The sequence below is a fragment of the Prunus mume genome, linkage group LG5 (assembly GCF_029339155.1).
Source record: "Prunus mume cultivar Tortuosa linkage group LG5, ASM2933915v1, whole genome shotgun sequence".
Classification (NCBI taxonomy): domain Eukaryota; kingdom Viridiplantae; phylum Streptophyta; class Magnoliopsida; order Rosales; family Rosaceae; genus Prunus; species Prunus mume.
Genome location: NC_142702.1, coordinates 23,743,914 through 23,765,787, shown reverse-complemented (window position 1 = coordinate 23,765,787; position 21,874 = coordinate 23,743,914). Strand labels below are relative to the sequence as shown.

Sequence of the window (21,874 nt, the reverse complement as noted above, 5' to 3'; positions counted from 1 at the left end):
GCGTTACACCCAAAACAACTTTCTCAATCTTCTGAGATTTTTGGGCTCAAGCATTGCTCTACTCTCAACAATGTTGGGGCAAGGCAGAGAGGCAATTGAAAGCTTTGGGATTGGACAGGAAGCCTGGGGAGGGATTAAATTGTACTGGGAGACAATGCTACAAACTGTCCTTCATTATAATTACTGCTGTGAGCCTGTGACATTGCTTGGTGTGCTTATTTCCTTGGTTTTGGTGGTCAGGACTAGGAAATTTTATACCAGTGACATCTATAAGAAGTTCAGAGATGAGGGAAGAGCAGGAGAGTCAAAAATTGTGGTGGCCACAAACCCCATTGGACTGTTAGAGGTGAAAGGTGGCTAGATTAAAAAAAAAAAAAAAAAGTTGGGTGTTTAAACAATGAATAATGGGTTTAATTATTGATAACTAATATGTTAAACATGCATTATTATATTAATCCCTTGATTAATATAATATTGCAGTGTATGGGATTTTAATTTTTCTTCCTTTTTTCACCTCATATTAATGGCAAGGTTGCAGGGCTAGCCTTCTTAATTTTCCCAACTTCCCAACAAAATAAAGAAAGTAATAAACTGCCGATTGGCTGGAAAAGTCTTTGTTTTGCTTGACTTTTCATAAGATGGAGATTTTTGGTTTTGCTTCTTCTTTCACTTTATTTTCATCCACTCAACCAAAACAAGAAAATTCTTAGTGATAAGGTAGCTCTTAGAGAACAAAAATAAAAAAAGAAATAAAAATATTCAGTTACCCAATCACTACAAGCTACTAATCTAGTGATAGTTCTCTCCGCTTTGTATCGGAAGATATTTCAAGTTCAAACGAGTATAATCAACTACTCTTTTACTCAGAACTCCAGATAATTGAGTACTCAGTAGGCAAATCAAAGCTTGAACCAAGAATACCAAATCCAAAGAAGCCATAAACAACTCTGCTCAAGTTGGAGCTGCTGTTACCTCTAGGTTGCCCTGGCTTTGGACAGGTTGGGCAAACTGATCACCTCTTTTTTCACTTTAGTTCTGCTCATATATTATATTATTTAATTGAAAAAAGCTTTACCTTTTATCTAGATGGTGACTTAATTTCCGAATTTAATTTGCATATTTGTAGCTTGTGATCATGTATTTATCCACACAGCACATGGATATTTTAGCACAATTTAATATAAACAATAAATGTGACACAATATGCATTGAAGGGGCACTTGTATCTATTATCTGTGATGTATGTATGCTCCAAAGAGGCAGAGATCATCCACACGTCAAAACTTTAACCAAACCAAGAGTAAGAACAAATTACAAAACATTTCTCATCATCCAGACGTCAAAACTTTCATTTGTAGTACATGGCTTTCTTGTTGAATGATCATATCATGATAACGTGGTATGATCGTCCTGTGCCTGTTTTTCTCAGCTCACGCTTTGTATAATTACGGGTTAAAAAACAGGGGAAGGTGATTTAGAGAAATGGGGGTTCATGGCACTTGGGCAGACATCAAGGGCTTTGCTCTCCAAGTTCTTACAGGTCGGTGGCTCATGCTGTTTGCCTCATTTCTAATGATGGCTAGTGCTGGGGCAAGCTACATGTTTGGCCTCTACTCAAATGACATCAAATCTGTCCTTGGTTACAACCAATCCACCCTCAACATGATCAGCTTCTTCAAGGACTTGGGGGCCAACGTTGGCATCTTCTCTGGCCTAATCAATGAAGTCACACCCCCATGGGTGGTCTTATCAATTGGTGCAGCATTCAACTTTTTTGGGTACTTCATGATATGGCTTGCCGTGACAGAAAAAATAGCCAAGCCCCAAGTCTGGCACATGTGCTTGTACATCACAATGGGAGCAAATTCACATACTTTCATCAACACAGGAGCTTTCGTCACATGTGTAAAGAACTTCCCGAGAAGCCGCGGCCTCTTGATCGGGCTTTTGAATGGCTACATTGGCCTGAGTGCAGCTGTGATTGCACAGCTATACCATGCTTTCTATGGTGATGACACAAAGTCCTTCACTTTGTTTGTGGCATGGCTTCCTTCAGCTGTTTCTCTGATATTTCTTCGTACGATTCGGATAATGAAGGTTATACCGCAGAAGAGATATTACAAGGTGTTATGTAAATTCCTCTATATCTCACTTGGATTGGCAGGGTACTTGTTAATTATAATCATAGTAGAGCAAAAGGTGAATTTCACACAAATTGAGTATGGTGGAAGTGCAGCTATAGTGCTTTTCTTGCTCTTTCTCCCACTTGCTGTTGTTGTTGCAGAAGAGTATATTTCTTGGAGGACCAAGCAATCTTTGAGCACTGCAAATATTGAAATTCCATCACCAGATTCAACCCATGTGGACCAAATCAAGCTTTCTAGTTGGAAACATGTGTTTAGTCCACCAGAGATAGGAGAAGACCACACAATACTCCAAGCAGTGTTCAGCATTGAGATGTTGACTTTGTTCTTGACCACATTGTGTGGCCTAGGTGGCATGTTGACAATGATGGACAATTTGGGTCAGATTGGAACTGCCCTAGGATACTCCTTGGAAAGCATAAGCACTTTTGTGTCACTCGCAAGCATATGGATTTACCTTGGAGAAGTAATGGTGGGTTTGCTCTCAGAAATCTTTATCACAAAGTACAAATGTCCAAGGCCTCTCATGTTCACTTTCGCCCTTTTTCTGTCCTGCATTGGTTACCTTCTAATTGCCTTCAATGTCCCAAATGGTCTCTATGTAGCTTCAATAATCACAGGGTTTTGCTTTGGTGGGGTATGGCCATTGCTTTTTTCAATAATTTCTGAGATTTTCGGGCTCAAGCATATCTCTACGCTCAACAATGTTGGGGCAATGGCTTGCCCACTTGGGTCATATTTGCTTAATGTGAAGGTCACAGGGTATCTTTATGATAGGGAGGCAGAGAAGCAATTGAGAGCTTTGGGATTGGAAAGGAAGCCTGGGGAGGAGTTGAATTGCAGTGGAGGACAATGCTTCAAATTACCCTTCATTATAATCACTGCAGCGACATTGCTTGGTGTGCTTGTTTCCCTGGTTTTGGTGTTTAGGACTAGGAAATTTTATAACAGTGACATTTATAAAAAGTTCAAAGATGAGAAAAGAGCAGCAGAGTCTGAAACAGTGGTGGCCAAAAACCCAATGTTGGGCTACCAAAGTTGGAAGCTGAGATTGATTTAAAAAGCTAGATTGAGATGTATGCATGAAATATACTTGGTGAGTTTGATCTCTGTAATTCTGATATGTATGTATATATTTTCTTCAAATAAATGCAATCTTTGTGACTTTTACAATAACGGATATTTCTTTGGTTCAAAATGGAAATCAGTCTCAAATGATCATTATTCAGACTGTTGCATGCTCATGAGAGAGAGAGAGAGAGAGAGAGAGAGAGAGAGAGAGAGAAGATGTGGCTACTTTGGCACTAGGGTTGAAAAATTAAGTGGTATAGTGATAACTAGTGGAATCCAGCAGCAAAGTGGGTGACAAGTAACAATGGAAGTGATTGAAATGTATTATTCAGGAGTAAAGTGGTCAATGATTGAAGCTGAGCTTTGTTAATCTCCTAATAAAATCTGATTCTGCAAAGCCTGGTGGCTTTGAATTAATTATGCAGCTAAATTATGTACTAAATACAAAACCAAATCAGCATGAAAAATAAAGTGATCACAAAAAAGAGGAACTTAATGCACATGAAAGAGATTGCAAAAGCCATCAACCATTTTGAAGCTCCATTAGGAAAAGCAAAAGCAAAAGCAAGAAAATGCAACTACTAATAATGATGTTAAAGGTTTGCTAGCAAAGTATGGTCGTTATCAACATGTGGATTTTCTCTCAATGTTGAACCTGGTGTGGTGGCACAAGCTTTTGCAAATTAAATATGCTATCTGACTGATCTACAGATGAGTATAATGTATTTTGGATGGACGATGCTCTTGAGTGGTGATGATGCTTAATTAATCTTTCTGATTATTTTGCCGCGCAAATCCAATGGGAACGTAACACATCTCTAGCACAAGCGGAAAGTGCGATTAACATCCTTAATCTGCTTTTGCAGTCCCAGATTCAAGAATAAAAGAAAAGGGAAACAAGTTGTGCAGAATAATATCGCTTATATTCTCTCTGATCAATGTTATCTTCAGAAATATAGATATCTATAATTTGTTGTATACCTTCTTTCTTTGTGTCTTGAATGATCCTAGTATATGGTATCTCCATCTGTCTGTCAAGAAATCCCCTAAATATATATTATGAAAGATCCATTTACTCAACATAGTGAACTCTTCCCCTTTTGGTAGTATTGTTTTCTAATTATCCTTTCCTTATGATTGGATGAGTTGAAACAGAACTTTTCCCTTTTTGATATTATTGTTTTCGAATATCAACCACAAATTACACACACACAACCTTTTTAAGCTTTACGTCCATTCATACTTGATATATATCAAGCCATTATTACTATGTGATCACCATAAACAGAAAAAATGAGAGCTCCTGATCATGGCGGTGGCGGCACAGGCATACGCAGTTGGGTGGACATGAAGGGCCTTTTCCTCCAAGTCCTCACAGGAAGATGGCTCATGGTGTTTGCTTCATTTCTAATGATGGTCACTGCAGGCGCAAGCTACATGTTCGGCCTCTACTCCAACGACATAAAATTCGTGCTGGGATACGACCAAACGACACTCAACTTGATCAGTTTCTTCAAGGACTTAGGAGCCAACGTTGGCATCTTGTCCGGCCTGATCAATGAGGTAACACCCCCGTGGGTGGTCCTATCAATCAGTGCGGTCCTAAACTTTTTCGGTCACTTCATGATCTGGCTTGCAATAACACAAAAAATCCCAAAGCCTCAAGTCTGGCACATGTGCTTGTACATGTCCATAGGGGCCAATTCACATACTTTCACCAACACTGGAGCCCTTGTTACATGTGTCAAGAACTTCCCAGAAAGCCGTGGTGTCGTGTTAGGCCTTCTCAAAGGCTATACCGGCATAAGCGCAGCTGTGATCTCACAGCTCTACCATGCTGCCTATGGTGATGACACAAAGTCTTTTACTTTGGTGGTGGCTTGGCTTCCAACTGCTCTCTTTGATTTTCATTGGAACCATTCGGATCATCAAGGCTAGTCGCCGCCCGAACGAGCTCAGAGCTTTCTATAATTTCCTTTATATATCTCTTGGCCTAGCAGCATTTTTGTTGATTATAATTGTTGTTGAGAAAAGGTTCAGGTTTAGCCAGAGCCAGTATGTTGGAAGTGCAGCTGTTGTGCTTTTTCTGCTCTTTTTACCACTTGCTGTGGTTATTATGGAAGAATATAAAGTTTGGCAGAGCAAGAGATCGATATCCCTGAATTTAGATTCTGATCCTTCACCTGTCAAAATTGTAACCGAAGGCCAAAACCCTGATGCCATTTCATCCCCAACATACAAAAAGGTTCCATCTTGGAACAAGGACATACTTAACCCACCAGAGATAGGTGAAGACTTCACAATATTGCAAGCACTTTTCAGCATTGAAATGCTGACTTTGTTGTTGGCAACAGTTTGTGGCCTTGGAGGCACCATGACCATGATGGACAACTTGGGGCAGATTGGAACTTCTTTGCTACCCTTTGCGAAGCATAAGAAATTTCGTGTCGCTTACGAGCATTTGGAATTTTCTGGGACAGATTGTTGCTGGCATAGGCTCAGAAATGTTCATTATCAAGTACAAATGGCCTCGCCCTCTCATCTTCACTGCAGTTCTGTTGCTCTCATGTGTTGGCCATCTCATAATTGCATTCAATGTCCCCTATGGCCTCTATGTTTCTTCAGTGGTTACTGGTTTCTGTTTTGGTGCACATTGGCCTTTGATTTTCACTCTAATTTCTGAACTTTTTGGCCTTAAATATTACTCCACTTTGTACAATTTTGGAGGGTTGGCTAGCCCAATTGGGCTGTATTTGCTCAATGTGAGGGTCACAGGGTATTTGTATGACAAGGAGGCTAAGAAGCAAATGGCAGCTTTGGGGCTTCAGAGAAAGGTGGGGGAGGAGTTGAATTGTGTTGGGGGGCAGTGCTTCAAATTGTCTTTCATTATACTTGCTGTGGTGGCATTGTTTGGTGCACTTGTGTCACTGCTTTTGGTGGATAGGACAAGGAAGTTTTATAAGAAGTTCAGAGATGAAGTGAAAGTGGCTTAGACAGGAATAGTGGTTGCTAAAACTGCTGCAAGTGGAGGTTACTGATCTCAAAACATACCTCGCACACTTAGGGGTCATTGATAATACCGTAATAGGTGGCGCATGAGTAACTGTGAATCGCTTATAAGCGTAAATCTTGGTTTGTAGAATAATTGTGCTTACCGTACCTTATAATAAAATAAAATTTGTGGGTTCATTAATTACGAAGAATCAACTATGTCTTTGGTTATTTTTATATATTTGTTATCTCTAAGACTCAAATTCTAAATAGTGCATAAAATGCATTTGTGCATCCTAAGGCTTTGACTTGTAGTGTCGTGTTGAGTCACTAGTGTAGAGAGAGGGAGAGAGTGGTGGAAATGTAATGTGCTTGTCCAAAACCTTAATTTATTTTTATTTAAGGCTCTAACTATATTTTATTTATTTTTAGTTTAAAATATTAGGCTATATATGTTTACTTATTATTTTTTCCCAAAACCTTCCTTTGGCTACAGCCCAGGGCAGCCCTTGCACTAGTTCCGCCGATGGATATAGGGACGAACGAAGTTGGTGGTGCTGCATGGTCGTGCACTTCTAGTATGAATAAAGTTGATGTCGTTTAGTCAACGTTGTCAGTCCAGTGGAAAAGGGCCTTGATTTGCATATCAAAAGTCTCAAGTTTGAATTCCAATGGCATAAGTTGTGTGTGTGAAAACTTTCTTATAGTAGTTTAGACTATCGCTTATACTAAAAAAACATAAGTTGAGATCGTATCCAAATGGGCCATAAGAAACTCCAAACTGGAAGGCCCCGCTTGATTGTGAGGATGGGAGATCCAGCTGATGTCCAAAGAATTTCTCAAGAGAGACAAAGTTTTGGGGTTCAACATTGATTTGGACCATTTGTTCATTCGATGGGGAACATGCTATAGTCCAAGCGCCTCGTTTATTTCCAAATTCGTAGTGTTTTGGGCTTTTGAAGTTCCAGCCCTTGTTGTAACAAAACGAAACGAAATTTACTATTTCAATTTTGAAAACATTTTTTCTGGAAATTAAATTAACATTTTATTTTCACCAATCTACCCAAAAACATCGTTTTCAGAAAAGGTTTTCTTTTTTAAGTTTAATTTTCATGTTTTTCTATTTTTTTTAAAAAAAAGATCCGAATTTGTAACGACAGACAACACTTGTTTTCAACTTTTCACCAAGCATAAAATCGACTTGACATTAATACCCACGGACCGCAATCCAGGAAAAGAGCCATAAATCGAAACCCTGAAGAAGGACAGAGTGGTAAAATCGCATGCAACAACCCATTCCATTTCGGAAGTGCCACCTACGCATAAAAAGGTGTGAGCCCGGGGCCAATTCACCGGTCAGTAGTGATACCAGACTGAAACTTCGAAACCAAAAGGCCTCTCTCTCTCTCGCTACATGCAAGGAAATTGTTGCCCTGAAACCCTCGCATTGTCATGACGTCGAAGGGCAAGGGGATCGCCGGAGGTGGATCCTCCGGCGGCAAGCGTAAGTACGACGATGACAAGACCGGCGGTGGCCGGAAGAGGACCGACCGCGGCGTCCTCAAGTTCTTCGAAGATGTCGCTGCGGAAGCCGACGACGGCGACGACAGTGACTTCGATGACGGTATATACTGTTTCTGACGTCTTTTTTGGTCACGCATTTTCTTCTCGGTTCGGATTTTTAGGGTTTTGAGAATGGATTTTGTTTTTAGAGTTTGTTTTGTGCATAGACCAGTTTTTAGCTTTCGTGCATTTTTGGGTTTGAAGTGCTGGCTTTTGTAGTTGCTTGTGGAGTTTTTGCATTTTTATTTTCATTTTTCATAAATAGTGCGCCGATATGGATTTTGAGCAATTTACTGTGGATTGTTGAAAATTGTAAGTTTTTTTGTCGTAATCTGGTCAGTTTCAGGCTTTTGTAAGGATTGGTGATGGCTTTAATAGTCGTCTGTTTGCTCTGGTTGTGAATGCCATCGAAACAAGTTGCACTTGTGGTAGAATGGGAATTTTTGGCTTAAGTTTACATGAAGGGTTGAGTGCTGGATTTACCAACCTCATATAAGGTTGTTGCATACAATGCCAAAAAAAAATTCTTAAACTTTGTTCTGGATGTGTGCAATAGAAGGGATTATTGGTTAGTTGCTTATTTCCATAGTTAACTTGTTTTTTCTTGGTGTACCATATTTTGGGCTTGTCATGTATCCTTGCAAAGAGTCTTAGTTATTTTATTACTCCTTGTTAAGCTCGGTCAGATGTTTTTGCATTTCCTGTTAGAGATTGGGATCCACTTGCACATGCATGGTTTTGTGATGCTAAGGATATGTCATATTAGCACCGTCATTTAATATATCATATGTGTTAGATGTGCAAAAGTATCATAATAATGAGTATGTGAATTTCACCTATGAGATCTGTGTTTACACTAGCAGTTGCTTATGAAATTATTGATAACAGATTTTATGGAAGAAGAATTTGAAACAGAACCTGTAGTCAAGAATGAACCAGGGAAAGCACAAAACCTTCCATTCATTCCTAAAGAGGAGGATGTGGATGGTGAAGAATTTGAAAAAATGATGGAAGAACGATACAGGAGTGGTTCTAGCTATATTACCTATGCCGAAGATAATTATGAGAACAAAAGGTCAGTTGACGGAAGTGTTCTTCTGCCTACTGTTAAGGATCCAATCATCTGGAAAGTGAAATGCATGGTATGACATTGAATGTTTTGTTACTTTTTCTTTTGTTGTTGAAAAATTCTGAAATGGCTCCTTAAACAATTTTTCTCTTCTCTCTCTCTCTCTCTCTCTCTCTCTCTCTCTCTCTCTCTCTCTCTCTCTCTCTCTAAAAGGAAGCACAATCTTTTCTCACTCAAATTTTTTGGGCTGTAGGTTGGACGCGAGAGGCATTCAGCTTTCTGTATGATGCAGAAGTTTGTTGACTTACGATCGCTAGGTACCAAACTGGAGATAATTTCTGCGTTTGCTGTTGAGCACATCAAGGGTTTTCTTTTCATCGAAGCTGACAAGCAATCTGATATTAATGAGGTCATCTATCTTTTGGATGTAGTAGAAAGCTTATCATTTTATTAGTCAGTATTGGAAAAGTTGCGGGTTTGGTCAATACTATTCTTAATATGCTAATATCTGAACTGTCATTGTTTTTCTTAGGCATGCAAAGGAATTTGTAGCATATATTCGTCCCGAGTAATGCCAGTTCCAAATAATGAAGTTTCTCATTTGCTGTCTCCTCGGACTAGATACAATGGAATTACTGTGGGCATGTGGGCCCGCGTGAAGAGTGGGAACTACAAGGGTGATTTGGCACAGGTATAATTTTTCCCCAGTTGGGTTGGGTTGCTTTAACCCGCTGACACTTATTTCCGATATCTGGATTTTGTTTCTGTAGGTTGTGTTCATGAACGATTTACGAAAACGAGCGACAGTAAAGCTGATCCCAAGAATCAATCTACAAGCAATGGCTGCAAAATTTGTAATGAGAATTGTTTATCCCATGTTGTCCTCTTTCTGTTTGTTGGTGATGGTTATTATTGTTATAAATATTTTTCCAGAACCACCATTTAATTTTCTAATTGATGACTAATAACTGTTATATATATTCCTTAAATTGGGTGGAAGGGTTAGTTGAATTGCCAGATTGAGTATTCTAGAGGAATAATGTTTCAAAGTCCAGGTTTCTATTGCAAAGAAATTCTAGGACCAGTTGTCAATATAGTCGGGTTGAGCTTAGCTTTGATATTGTACCTTAAATGGGCAGTTTCTACCCCGGACACAAATGTGAATATCCTTGTATTAACCTGATGGAGTGGAACCATGACACCTCCTTTACCCTCAAATGCTTCTTTTTAACCCCCATGGAGAAATTAGAGTTTTAAATACCAGTGACATAATTACTACCCTTTAAATATCCTTGTTTTAGTCTTTGACTTCTTTCTAAAAGCTGCTTCTAAGAACAATTGCCTCATTGAACTTTGTTGATGCAAATACCTTTGTTTCAGCTTGATGATATGATCTCCCAAAATGTGGGAGCTTTATGAGGCCGTAGATGCTCCTGCATCATTTTTACCTTTCAACCATTCCCATCATAGGAAGGTTGTGATTTTCTTTCTGATGTTATCTTTAGAATGGTGTTTGTGCACTACAAGTAAAGAACATCTTATAGGAAAAATGTGTTGGAACTTTTAATAAGTACGAATTAGACACAAATAGATTGGCTTTGTTCATTGTTCTTTCTTTGATGTGACTGGACACAAATGACAAACAAGCAAAGCAAATTCTAAGGGTCATACATAAAAGGCTATGGCATGTAGGTTTATGGCCATAAAAGCTGATTTATACATTTAATGTCTGTTAAATTTTATGTCAGGAAGGTGCAGATTCTACCACTTACCAAAACAAGCAGTCTAATTTCCTCTAATGCTTGTTTAAATGGATCTACTGTAATATGTGATGTTTTTGTGTATCTGCAACTTTGCAATCCAAATTTTATTTAGAATCTAAATATGATTTAAGATTCTGGATGTACTGATTCCTTTCACTCTATAGGGTGGGGGAGGTACTAGAAAGAAAGTCCCCGCTCCTGCACCGAGATTGATCAACTCAAGCGAACTCGAGTATGACCAAAATCTTGCCTTGTAGTTCATTATTTCATGCTAGCTTCTGGTCAATGTTTATTTGTTTATTTATTTATTTCATGTGTAGGGAGTTCCGCCCTCTCATTCAGTGCAGGAAGGATCGTGAAAGTGGCATGAGGTTTGAATTTCTTGATGGTCTGATGTTCAAGGATGGATATTTATACAAAAAAGTACCAATAGATTCATTAAGCTTCTGGGGTGTTATGCCATCAGAAGAGGAGCTACTGAAATTCAAGTCTTCTGAGAACAATGAAAGTGATAATTTGGAGTGGCTGACAGAGCTTTATGGTAAGGAAAAGAAAAGACGGACCATCAAAATTGAGGAAGGGGGTGGGAAAGGAGAGGGTTCATCTGGGTGTATGGGGAAAGGAGAGGGCTCATCGGGTTCTATGGGGAAAGGAGAGGGCTCATCTGGGTGTATGGGGAAAGGAGAGGGCTCATCGGGTTCTATGGGAAAAGGAGAGAGCGCATCGGGTTCTATGGGTAAAGGAGAGGGCTCATCGGGTTCTATGGGTAAGGGAGAGGGATCATCAGGTTCTATGGGGAAAGGAGAGGGTTCATTAGGGTCTGTGGGGAAAGGAGTGGGTTCATCAGGATCTGGTGGGAATTGCTTTGAACTGTATGATCTTGTTTGTCTTGGGTGAGTCTTGTATGAACTGGTTGTGTGGCCTTAGTGATCCTCCATGAACTGCTTATGTACATTGAAATGATGTTTACTTTTCTTATTTTCTATTGCAGTCGGAAAGATTTTGGTCTTGTAATAGGCATGGAGAAAGATGATAGTTACAAGGTACATATTTAGTTTATGTGCTCAGATCCTTAATATTGCTTACTTACATTCTATAATGTGTCTTAGATTCTGAAAGAGGGGCTGGAAGGACCTGTTGTTCTGATTGTTCAGAAGCGTGAGCTAAAGAATGTTCTTTCTGATATGAAATTTACGGCTTTAGATCGGCGCACGAAACCCATATGCGTTAGTGATACTGTCAAAGTGTTGGAAGGACCATTGAAGGTTTGACACTAATTTGAAATCATTTATCTTAGAATGTGAAAAAGGAGTTTAATGAGTTACATATGCCTCCAAAGAGTGGAACATTTTACACTGCTTTATCTCACTTTTCAGGATAGGCAGGGGATTGTTAGGCAAATCTATAGAGGTACCATATTCTTGTATGATGAGAACGAGACAGAAAATGGTGGTTATTTCTGCTCAAAATCTCATATGTGTGAGAAAATTAAGCTTTATAATGATGCTTGCAAAGAAAAGGTTGGAAGCTTTTTTCTCTTTTGGAAGTAGTCTTGTAAGGTATATTAAATCTTAGCATGAAGGTTTTAGTAATGATATTTCTTCCTCATTTCATTCAGGATGGGGATTCAGGTGGTCCAGGTTTTGAAGATTTCATGTCATCTCCTAAATCCCCTCTATCGCCAAAAAAGCCATGGCTAGAAAGAGATAGTAACTGTATGCATGAGTGTTAATGCTCTATTGTAAGTTATCAACTGTAACTATCAAGGTTTCTGCCTCCTGCTCATTAATTATTTTGAATGCAGTTAATCGGGGTGATACAGATGGAATTTTCTCAATTGGTCAAACTGTGAGAATCCGTGTGGGTCCCTTGAAGGGATACCTCTGTCGCATTTTGGCTATACGCCGTGCTGATATCACTGTTAAGCTTGATTCTCAGCAGAAGGTTCTTACAGGTTCGTCAATATCAATTAAGTACTGGGTGTAATTAGTTGGTTGATCATTGAATGCGATTCTACCGTTGTCATAATATTTTGTTGTGATGTAATGCAGTTAAATGTGAGCATCTTTCTGAAGTTCGTGGAAAGAGCTCTTCTGTGCTGATTAGGTACTTCTTTTTAGTCAATTAATCATTTGTGTCAAGCCGTTCTTTACTCATTGTCTTTTCATTAAGTGTGCTAATACCCTATTTCTCTGCAAAGTGAGGATCCGGAGTCCAGTTTAAAACCATTTGATATGCTTGGAAATGAAGGAGGCTCTAAAGGTGTATATCTCTTGGAAGAAGTTTCTACTTTAATTGATACTTCAGTTTTATCTTGAGCTATTTTATAGGGTAATGTTCTCTTTCCAGACAATTTGACATGTTATGTTGTCAAAACTGTTAAGCTTGACGCACATTCAAATGATGATCTATCTGTTCCAAATGACAGTTTGACGTCATAACATGACAGATTATCCGGAAAAAGAACACTTTTCTATATATATATATATATATATCTGTTGGCCTTTACCCTCAACAAGTGTGACTTATGGTGCTTCTTGTATTTGAAGATTGGACAGATGGAGCTGGGGCATCAGCTGGCGGTGCTGGCAATGGGTGGAATGCTGGAGGGGTATCTGGTGAAAGGTAACATTTTGGTCCTGTGAATTATGCACTCAATCTCCTCATGCAGATACTATAAATTGGCAATTGCCTAATACAGCAATATTGGTCAGGATTTAGTTGAATTTTGATGTAATAGAAAGTAGAGTTCCTGTGGTAAAACTTTTACTGAAGCATCTCAAAATTTACAAGTTAATAGAAGTCGTGCACCATCTTTTTGCATACGTTCGCTTACAACATAACTTAGGTATCATGAAAAATCTTTTTAAGGATCTCAATATATATTTTTAATATGCTTGTTAATTTATCAAGAAAAATCTTTTTCCATACAAATGTTTACAAATTAATTAGGTAGGTTGTAATAACTACTGGTGGAGGTGGAGGTTGACCCCCTTTTTGACACTTCTACTTTGTATTATTTGTAGCACAATGCTCAACATATAGAAGTCATAACTCCTCATTGCTTATCATACTCTTGAGCACAATTCATTTATGGTTTTATGAATTTATGTTAATTGTATGATCATATTAATCATTATGGTTTTTTTTTCTCTTTGACATGTTTATTGAATGGCTCGTATTGTGTACAATCACTTGTAATTTTCTCATTATATAATATATATATATATGTAATATTGAAAGTCACCTTGGAAAATGGAAAGCTAGTACATCTGTAATTTTTTTTGTAAATTTTTATTTCATGTGTACAATGCTCTGCTTACTGCAGTAATACTCGTCCAGTTGTTATTTGGTGTACTTTGTTTGATTGCCTTGACTCAAAAATGATTAAATGAATGCCTCAGTTTGGTGAGGCCTTGATTTTCATCAGATGCATAATGCAGATAAATGAAGTGACCTAACCCCACAAACATTATATTTTTTTGCTGTTTACAAAATGTACATTTCCTATTTGTTTATTTGATCCGTTTTCCCTCCATGTGCCATTTTGTATGATCTTATTCTGATGACTGCATTCTTGCAGGAATTCTTGGCCAAGTTTCTCTGCCACAGGCATTTCGGTAGGTTTTTATCCCTCCCACACCCAAAGAAAGAGAAAAAAACCGTATATATTTGTGCATGTATTTGATTAACATCCTGACCACTGAGTTCTCTTTATGGTTCCAGATTCAGTCAGAGTCCATTTCTGGTCAGGATGGAAATGATGTTAAGAAAGGTATGTTCAGTTCTGAAGTTTAAAAGTAGCAATGTCTTTGATGATAGATTTCCCTTAGCCAAAGCTGATTTATTCATTTTCCTTCATAACCTGTAGATGATTCTTGGGAGAGCAAAGTTGCTCCAAATAAAATTTCGTCCTGGGGTGCAGCAACAGATAACAATGATCAAGGTGCTGGCTGGGGAAAAGGTGTGGACTCTTGGGGTAAATCTAGTGCTAAAACTGGGGGTGACAGCAGTGCATCGGATATTTGGCAGAAGGCAATAGAACCTTCTGGTACTGCTACTGCTGGGAATAGCCAACTGGATTCATGGGGCAAAGGTAAAAATGTAGTTGAATCAGGATCATGGGAAAAGAATTCTGATGCAACATCTGGTGATATTGCTAGTTCTGGGTGGGGTCAACAGAAACCTTTGGACAAAGGAAATGCAGTCAGTAGTGATGGGTCTGATTGGGGTAAGGCTCAGAATAAAGGAGCCGGTTGGGGAACTAAAGAAGATTCTTGCAGTAAAGCCACAGGGAACTGGAGCACTAAAGATGAATCAAGTGCTGGTGAGGCAGGGTGGAAAATTTCAAAGCCGGCAGAAGATGTTCAGACAGGAAGCTGGGGTAATGCAGGTGGGGTTTTGCCCCAATCAGAGGCAGGAAACAAAGATGAAGCAAGTGGCTGGGCAAAACCTAAAGGTGCATTTAGTAATGAGAATCAGAATGACAGTTGGAAGAAACCAAGTGGTGTAGATGACAATAAAAGAGCTTCCTGGGGTAAAGCAGATGGAGGTTCTGCTTGGAATAAACAAGACGGAGATTCTACATGGAATAAACAAGGTGAAGGTTCTACTTGGAATAAGCAAGATGGCGGTTCTGCTTGGAATAAACCAGCAGGAGATTCTTCTTGGAGTAAACAAGCTGGAGGATCTTCATGGGGTAAACAAGCTGATGTAACAGCAGGACATGAGTCTGGCGGAGTGGGGAATCAAGATGATGGTTGGAAGAGAGCAAAAAGTTTTGGCGGTGATCAAGGATCTGGTGGTTGGGGCAAAGGGAGTGGGGATAAGGGTGATATAGATCAGCAAGACTTCTCGGGAAGGCCAAAATCCTTTGAGGGGGCTCATGGGTTTGGTGGAAGAAGAGGAGGAAGAGGAGGTAGAGATCAATTTGGCAGGGGTAGGTCATTCAGTCAGGATCAATCCTCTGGGTGGAACAAGGATCGGGAAAACAATAGGAGTGCTGATGGAATAGGTGGTTGGAAGAATCCAAATGCTTCTGTTGAGAACAATGGATCAGGTTGGAGCAAAGGATGGGGGGCAGGGAAAGAGAATGTTGAAGAACAATCAACAGGGGGTAACAAATCTGGTGATTGGAATGCTCCAAAATCTTCTGACAGAGACCAAATGTCAGGATGGGGTCAAACTAAAGCTTGGCAAAGTGGGTCAAGTGATGGAGGAAGTCAAGTTTCTAGCTGGGGCCAAAAGGGCAGTTGGAACTCCAGATCTAGTGAGGCTGGTGGCAATCAGGATTCTAGTAGTGGTGGGAAAAGAGATTGGAACATTGGATCTGATTCCTCAGGTGGGAACCAGGATTCTACTTGGGGCAAGAAAAGCAACTGGAACTCCGGATCTGGTGACACTGGCGGCAATAAAGATTCTGGCTGGGGAAGGAAAAATAGTTGGAACTCAGGATCTGGTGATGCAGATCAGAATTCTAATTGGAGCAGTAAAAGCAATTGGAATTCAGCAAATTCTTTTGGTGGCAGTCAATCAATAGATGGTGGGAATGGAGACCAACCTGAAGATTTCAATAATAATCGAAGTGGTGGAAATTGGAGAGGTGGTTCAGGTAGAGGAAATTCAGACAGAGGAGGTTTTAGAGGTGGACGGGGTTTTGGATGTGGAGGTGGTGAGAGAGAGGGAGATAGAGGGGGCTTTGGACGTAGAGGGGGTTTTGGTGGTAGAGGTGGAGACAGAGGGAGCTTTGGTGGTAGGGGTAGATCAGACAGAGGAGGGTTTGGTGGTAGAGGAGGATCAGACGGAGGAGGGTTTGGTGGTACAGGTGGATCAGACGGAGGAGGGTTTGGTGGTACAGATGGATCAGATGGAGGAGGGTTTGGTGGTACAGGCTACGGAGGAAGAGGGCGTGGGAGGGATCAAAGTGGTGGTTGGAGCAATAGAAATGATTCTTTTGATAATAATTCATCAGGCTGGAGCAAAGGGGCAGATGGTGCTGGCGAGGGATGGAAAAAAGACAATGGCGGAGGAAGTTGGAACCAAGGAGGTGGCAGTAAGAACGATTGGCAGGGTGGGAAATCTAGCGGATGGATTAGCCAGAGCTCTGGTTGGAACCAGTCTGATGTGAATAAAGGAATTGGCGGTTCAGGATCAGGTTGGAATCAGACAGTGGAGGCTAAAGATACTGCTGCCACTCAGGACAAAGGAACAGGCTCTCGTAATGAAGCGAGCGGAAGCTGGGCAAACAATTGGAAATCATCAGATGCTTGTAATGTGGACCAGTTGTCAAGCTGGAAACAATCGACTGCAGCCAAAGAAGTCGAAGGAACCACTGATCAAGATGGTGGCTGGAACAAGGGACCAAGCTCAAGCACACAAGCTGGGGGCTGGGGCAACCAGGGTTCAGGTTGGAACAAAGGAACAGGTTCAGGATTTGGAGGCGGTACTGGAGGCCAACCAAGTGCTGCTGGAGGAGGTAAATCATCCGACTGGAAGCAATCAAGCACTTCAAGTGGGGCTCAGTCCTCTGGTTGGAATCAATCAGGTGAGGCAAAACAAGGAACCGATCAAGGTGCAGTACCAACCAATTCATGGGGCAAAGCAGCAGCAGCATGCTCTTGGGGCAACGGATCTGATGGTGGTGAGGCAAAACAAGGAACCGATGAAGGTGCAAAACCGACTAATTCCTGGGGCAAAGCCGTAGCACCCGCAAGCTCTTGGGGCAAGGGATCTGATGGTGGAAGTGGCAAAGGAGGGTGGTGATCAGATCACTCTTCAAAAAAAGTAGTGTTTTTAACTTAAATGGTGTAGATATTGCTTTGTCTTTCGCACAGCTATAAGGATCGTAACTTATTAAACCCCTGTATCTATTGACAATGGTTGATATTTGGTATGCATCTTTTTGTCAACATTCAAGCCTTAGCATGAAACAGATGATGTTATGGAACAAGCTTTTCTCAAAATAAAATTGCTTCCGAAAATTGAATCATGATGCTCCTGCCAAACCTAAATTCACTACAAAATGCTAATTCAAATTAATCTTTTGTTGTGTGGCTCTTCTTTTGTTTTGTTATTTTGGCTTGTTTTTAGTTCTTTGATTTAGTGTGTCTGTTCTGTTTGTTTGGTTGGGTTTGGCTCCCCTTTGGGCCTTTGCTGGTTGGCTTTTATGATATCTTTGTTGACCCAAAAAAAATTTTTGATCGATTTTACACTTGTAGCCTACTTCGTTGTATGCTCAATTTCAAGTGGGGAGAAGGGAAAGCGGGAGGCACTAAAAGGTGATATTTTAGCAAATTGTCCAAATGAAAAAGAGATCTTTTAACAGAAAATCAAAAAGTTTCCATTTATGGTCAATCGTACTACTCCCTCAGTTCCAAGCAAGGGGTGGCCTCTCAATTTCCCACTCCCACAAACTTTCCCATCACTCTGCAAATTTTCTCATCTCCCAAACACCAAATGATCTCCTCATCCCAATATCTCTTCCCCCAAATCCCTCCTTATCCCCATCCACAACCCTAATTTTCCTCTCTTCTTCAGTTTCCTAGGTCGTCCTTATCTCTCCCCAATACTCCTTTAAACCCAAAAAAAACCAATTTTAAAAAAAAAAAATGCTCAAAATCATAAAACGCGGCCACCGCAAATCCCCAAAACCCGAACCCACCGATCTCGAGTTCGAACCCGAGTCACAACCCATCACACTATCCCTCTCCATGGAACCCCTTCCTCTTCTCCGAGACGTCGCTGTTTTGGACCGCCCGGCCCTTTTCCTCAAAAAGCTCCAACTCTGCTCCTTCTACTGCGACTTCTCCAACTCTCTCAAATGGGTTCTCGAGAAAGAGCTCAAGCGCCAAACCCTCATGGAGCTCGTGGACTTCATCGACTCCAGTTCGTGCAAGCTCACCGGTCCAATGCAAGAGGAGCTCATTCGCATGGTGTCACTCAACATCTTCCGATGCTTGCCTCCGGCCTCGGACTTGCTCGAACCCGACGAGGACGAGCCCTATCAGGAGCCCTCATGGCCTCACCTGCAAATCGTCTATGAACTCTTGTTAAGGTACATTGCCTCACCAGAAACCGATGCTAAAGTCGCTAAACGTTACATTGATCACATCTTTGTGTTGAGGTTAATGGAGTTGTTTGATTCTGAGGACCCTCGGGAACGCGAGTATTTGAAAACCCTTTTGCATAGAATTTATGGGAAGTTTATGGTTCACAGACCCTTTATCAGGAAGGCCATGAATAATGTGTTTTATAGGTTTATATTTGAGACACAGAGGCATTGTGGGATTGGAGAGTTGTTAGAGATTCTAGGAAGTATAATAAATGGCTTTGCTTTGCCCATGAAAGAGGAGCATAAGCTGTTCCTTGTGAGAGCACTTATTCCTCTGCACAAACCCAAGTGCATATCCGCGTATCATCACCAGTTAGCCTATTGTATCATACAGTTTGTTGACAAGGATTATAAGTTGGCCGAATTGGTGGTCAAGGGGTTGTTGAAGTATTGGCCGGTCACCAATTGTCAGAAGGAGGTTCTGTTTCTTGCAGAGTTAGAAGAGGTTTTGGAAGCTACGCAGGCTGCTGAGTTTCACAGATGTATGCTTCCGCTTTTTAGACAGATTGGGCGCTGCCTTAATAGCCCTCATTTTCAGGTGAATTCGAAAGACTGTTTTTTATATGAGTAGCCTGGTAGTTACAATTAGATTGTTTATGCATTTTTCAGTGTGATTTTTTTCCGAAAAGTAAATTATATGATAAAACTATGGCATTAGTTATGAAATAGATAATAAGTTGTTGGACCTGTTTAATGTACAGTATTACCATCACTTGGACGTTTCTTTCCCCCTTCCACTGTTTCTGTGAGACTACTTAAACTTTATGAGAACGAATCCATCAAAATGTGATTTTGTAAAGAATATATAGCTAATACTGTAGCTCGTACCTTTGACTTATGTGTCATTCAAAGTTGGTCTGAATGCTTGACGTGTAAGCATTTCTGTTGAAAGTGTTGAAATTGCGTAGGATACTCATGTGCCACTCTTTCAAACAATAGATTTCAGGAGTCTCCATAGTTATTGTGTGTAATTTTCTGGCTGTGGTAGACATTAATTTCACTTGGTCCCCTTCTGATGGTGGTTGATATGATCCATACAAGAACTACCTGATAATAGGTTATAAACATGCTATTGTTAGTAAGTTTGGTAAGTTCTTTGAAGCAGTCTTATATTCTTAGTTGTCTCTCCATATGGCTAGTTTGTTTTTATTTTATTTTTAAATCATCTCTTTAGTTTGCCTCTATATTGAAGTCCAACAGAAACACAATAAGGTTGTGTGAGCTGTCATTTTTGCCCGCACGTCATTGATTACAATACTTTTGTTTGAATCTGAGCTCTTGCTCGCAGAGAGGGTTAGGCGCAGGTTAGCCAGCAAATACATATGCTTAGACAGGCCACAGTTTAACCATGAAATTCATGTTTTTATTATTATTTAAGCTACGCAGTTGCTCTTTTCTCGGTCTGAGAAAAGGAACACTGTTTAGCTGAACAAAGCTAGGCAATGTCTCTAGTTTTCACATTTGTCTACCCTCTTTAAAGGATAAGTTATGGTGTTGCTGTATTGCTGCTTATTGTGTTGGAGTCAATTGGTACATGCCTCTTCCTTGCCATCACGTAACAAAATATCTTCTTATCTATGACTAAGAAAGCTTAATGAAAATGTGTGTTGGGGATTTCCCAAAATGTTATAACATACTTTTTTTTTTCTTTCTCTAGTTGTATAACTATTCTATTTGAAAAGTGTTTCTAATATAAAGATGCTTGGCAGGTTGCCGAACGAGCTCTTTACTTGTGGAACAGTGAACACATTGTAAGTTTAATTGCTCAGAACCGGAACGTGATATTGCCATTAATCTTTGAAGCATTGGAGAAAAACACGCAAGGTCACTGGAACCAGGCTATCCATGGGCTGACAGCCAATGTGCGACGGATGTTCCAGGAAATGGACCCAGAATTGTTTGAAGAGTGTCAGGAACAATATTTAGAAAAAGAAACAAGGGCCAGAGAAATGGAAGAGCAGCGAGAATTGACTTGGAAGAGAATAGAAGCAGTGGCGGCAACTGCAGGGGGAGAGGATATGGTATTGGTTAGTTAATTAAATATAGGACACAAACAACTCAAAGTTTTCACTTAAATGGCTTTTTTTTTTGTTCCTTTTTTTTTTTTCAAACTTGTTTCAATGTTGAAGTCCTACCAAGGCTATGAAATAACTTGGAAAGGAGTAAAATATAAACGTTGTAACAAGGTGTAATGAATGTCATGGAAGATTGTGAATGCTTGCGAAGATTTTGCCATTGTTTCCCCTTCTTTCCCAACCGGGAAAAGTTATGTGCATACTTCATTTCATATCTACTTTTCACTTTAGGTTGTGTTCATTTTCCTCATCAAACTACTTGGTGTTATCTTGTTCTTTGACAAGCTTATATGTGTCTTTGGCTCGAATTTGTTATCGATTAATCAATCCGGTTAAACCATATAATGCTGTAGCTTTCAGGGAAGGTTGTGAAAAGCACAAAGCTCAAGAGGTACTAATCCGTCACCAGAAACTTGTTTATATAATGATCCTTTATGTTATTATGTAGTACAAAATTCACCATTTTGGTCTTTTATTTTTGGTGTAGAGGAAAGGAATGGGAAAACAAGAAGGGAACTGTTGTCGTGCATGCGAGGAAGAAGTGCTCTACTCCCAGTCCCAGGGCTTGAAACTCCAAACCATCACGGCTTTTAATTTGATTCTTGCTGGAAACAGTCGTCTACATGCGTATAGGTTGCTCTACTCCTAAAGCTTGAAGCTCCAAACCATCATGGCTTCTAATTTGAGTCTTGCTAGGAACAGTCGACGTGGTATAGCTTACTATCAACCGTTGGTTGGCATCCGTCTGACTATGTCGATTGGTATTGGTCCCACAATGGGGACACTGATCTTCCGCAGAGTTCCCTAGCTTTCCTCTTAACTTGAAATCACCCTTTCCCATGTACACGTGAAATTCTTATCATTTACAGATACAGCTGACAAGACATGCATATGCTTTCTGTTTCCTTGTTATACTAGCACACAAGTGAACGAACGGACTCAAACAAGCACGTTATACTTTAGCATAAAAGAAGAAAGTGGGGCGCCTAAGATAAAAGATTCGAAGGGCACTACAAATCCCATTGTCTTTTGGCAATTTTCCAAGACATGGAGACATGCCATGTTAACTACATTATTATTACTCAATG

The 21,874-nt window shown here is 40.1% G+C and overlaps 3 protein-coding genes and 1 pseudogene across 5 annotated transcripts; all 4 read left to right on the top strand.

The window, feature by feature from the left end:
* The first annotated feature begins 765 nt into the window (after window positions 1–765).
* On the top strand, window positions 766–3,320 carry LOC103332307 (protein NUCLEAR FUSION DEFECTIVE 4-like). Of its 2 annotated transcripts, none has more exons than XM_016794124.2 (2): window positions 766–998; window positions 1,464–3,320. In XM_016794124.2, exon 2 carries the CDS (start codon window positions 1,483–1,485, stop codon window positions 3,202–3,204), a length of 1,722 nt encoding a protein of 573 aa, XP_016649610.2. In that variant the 5' UTR covers window positions 766–998; window positions 1,464–1,482; the 3' UTR covers window positions 3,205–3,320. The 2 variants fall into 2 exon arrangements, with proteins under 2 accessions (XP_016649610.2, XP_008233255.2); XM_008235033.3 differs by having other exon boundaries at window positions 1,430–3,320.
* A 1,196-nt stretch (window positions 3,321–4,516) lies between these two features.
* Window positions 4,517–6,622, top strand: LOC103332306 (protein NUCLEAR FUSION DEFECTIVE 4-like; annotated as a pseudogene).
* Window positions 6,623–7,540: 918 nt separating this feature from the next.
* On the top strand, window positions 7,541–17,511 carry KTF1 (kow domain-containing transcription factor 1). Of its 2 annotated transcripts, XM_089052834.1 has the most exons (18): window positions 7,541–7,830; window positions 8,658–8,911; window positions 9,092–9,247; window positions 9,371–9,529; window positions 9,609–9,692; window positions 10,766–10,833; window positions 10,922–11,494; window positions 11,593–11,644; window positions 11,711–11,866; window positions 11,978–12,121; window positions 12,220–12,316; window positions 12,406–12,555; window positions 12,653–12,707; window positions 12,802–12,863; window positions 13,151–13,226; window positions 14,185–14,221; window positions 14,328–14,376; window positions 14,473–17,511. In XM_089052834.1, the coding sequence occupies exons 1-18, from the start codon at window positions 7,659–7,661 to the stop codon at window positions 17,361–17,363; spliced, it is 5,235 nt and encodes a 1,744-aa protein (XP_088908960.1). In that variant the 5' UTR covers window positions 7,541–7,658; the 3' UTR covers window positions 17,364–17,511. The 2 variants fall into 2 exon arrangements, with proteins under 2 accessions (XP_088908960.1, XP_088908961.1); XM_089052835.1 differs by lacking the exons at window positions 7,541–7,830; window positions 8,658–8,911; window positions 9,092–9,247; window positions 9,371–9,529; window positions 9,609–9,692 and adding an exon at window positions 10,172–10,312.
* Window positions 17,512–17,975: 464 nt separating this feature from the next.
* LOC103332305 (serine/threonine protein phosphatase 2A 57 kDa regulatory subunit B' beta isoform) lies at window positions 17,976–21,000 on the top strand. The gene is made up of 2 exons (XM_008235032.2): window positions 17,976–19,249; window positions 20,421–21,000. The coding sequence occupies exons 1-2, from the start codon at window positions 18,209–18,211 to the stop codon at window positions 20,745–20,747; spliced, it is 1,368 nt and encodes a 455-aa protein (XP_008233254.1). The 5' UTR covers window positions 17,976–18,208; the 3' UTR covers window positions 20,748–21,000.
* The last annotated feature ends 874 nt before the right edge of the window (window positions 21,001–21,874 follow it).

Coding starts and splice junctions, on each gene's coding strand:
- KTF1 (XM_089052834.1), top strand. CDS start 7,659: ATGACGTCGAAGGGCAAGGGGATCGCCGGAGGTGGATCCTCCGGCGGC. Junction 9,248..9,370: donor AGCAATCTGATATTAATGAG/GTCATCTATCTT, acceptor TGTTTTTCTTAG/GCATGCAAAGGAATTTGTAG. Junction 9,530..9,608: donor ACAAGGGTGATTTGGCACAG/GTATAATTTTTC, acceptor TTGTTTCTGTAG/GTTGTGTTCATGAACGATTT.
- LOC103332305 (XM_008235032.2), top strand. CDS start 18,209: ATGCTCAAAATCATAAAACGCGGCCACCGCAAATCCCCAAAACCCGAA. Junction 19,250..20,420: donor TTAATAGCCCTCATTTTCAG/GTGAATTCGAAA, acceptor GATGCTTGGCAG/GTTGCCGAACGAGCTCTTTA.
- LOC103332307 (XM_016794124.2), top strand. CDS start 1,483: ATGGGGGTTCATGGCACTTGGGCAGACATCAAGGGCTTTGCTCTCCAA.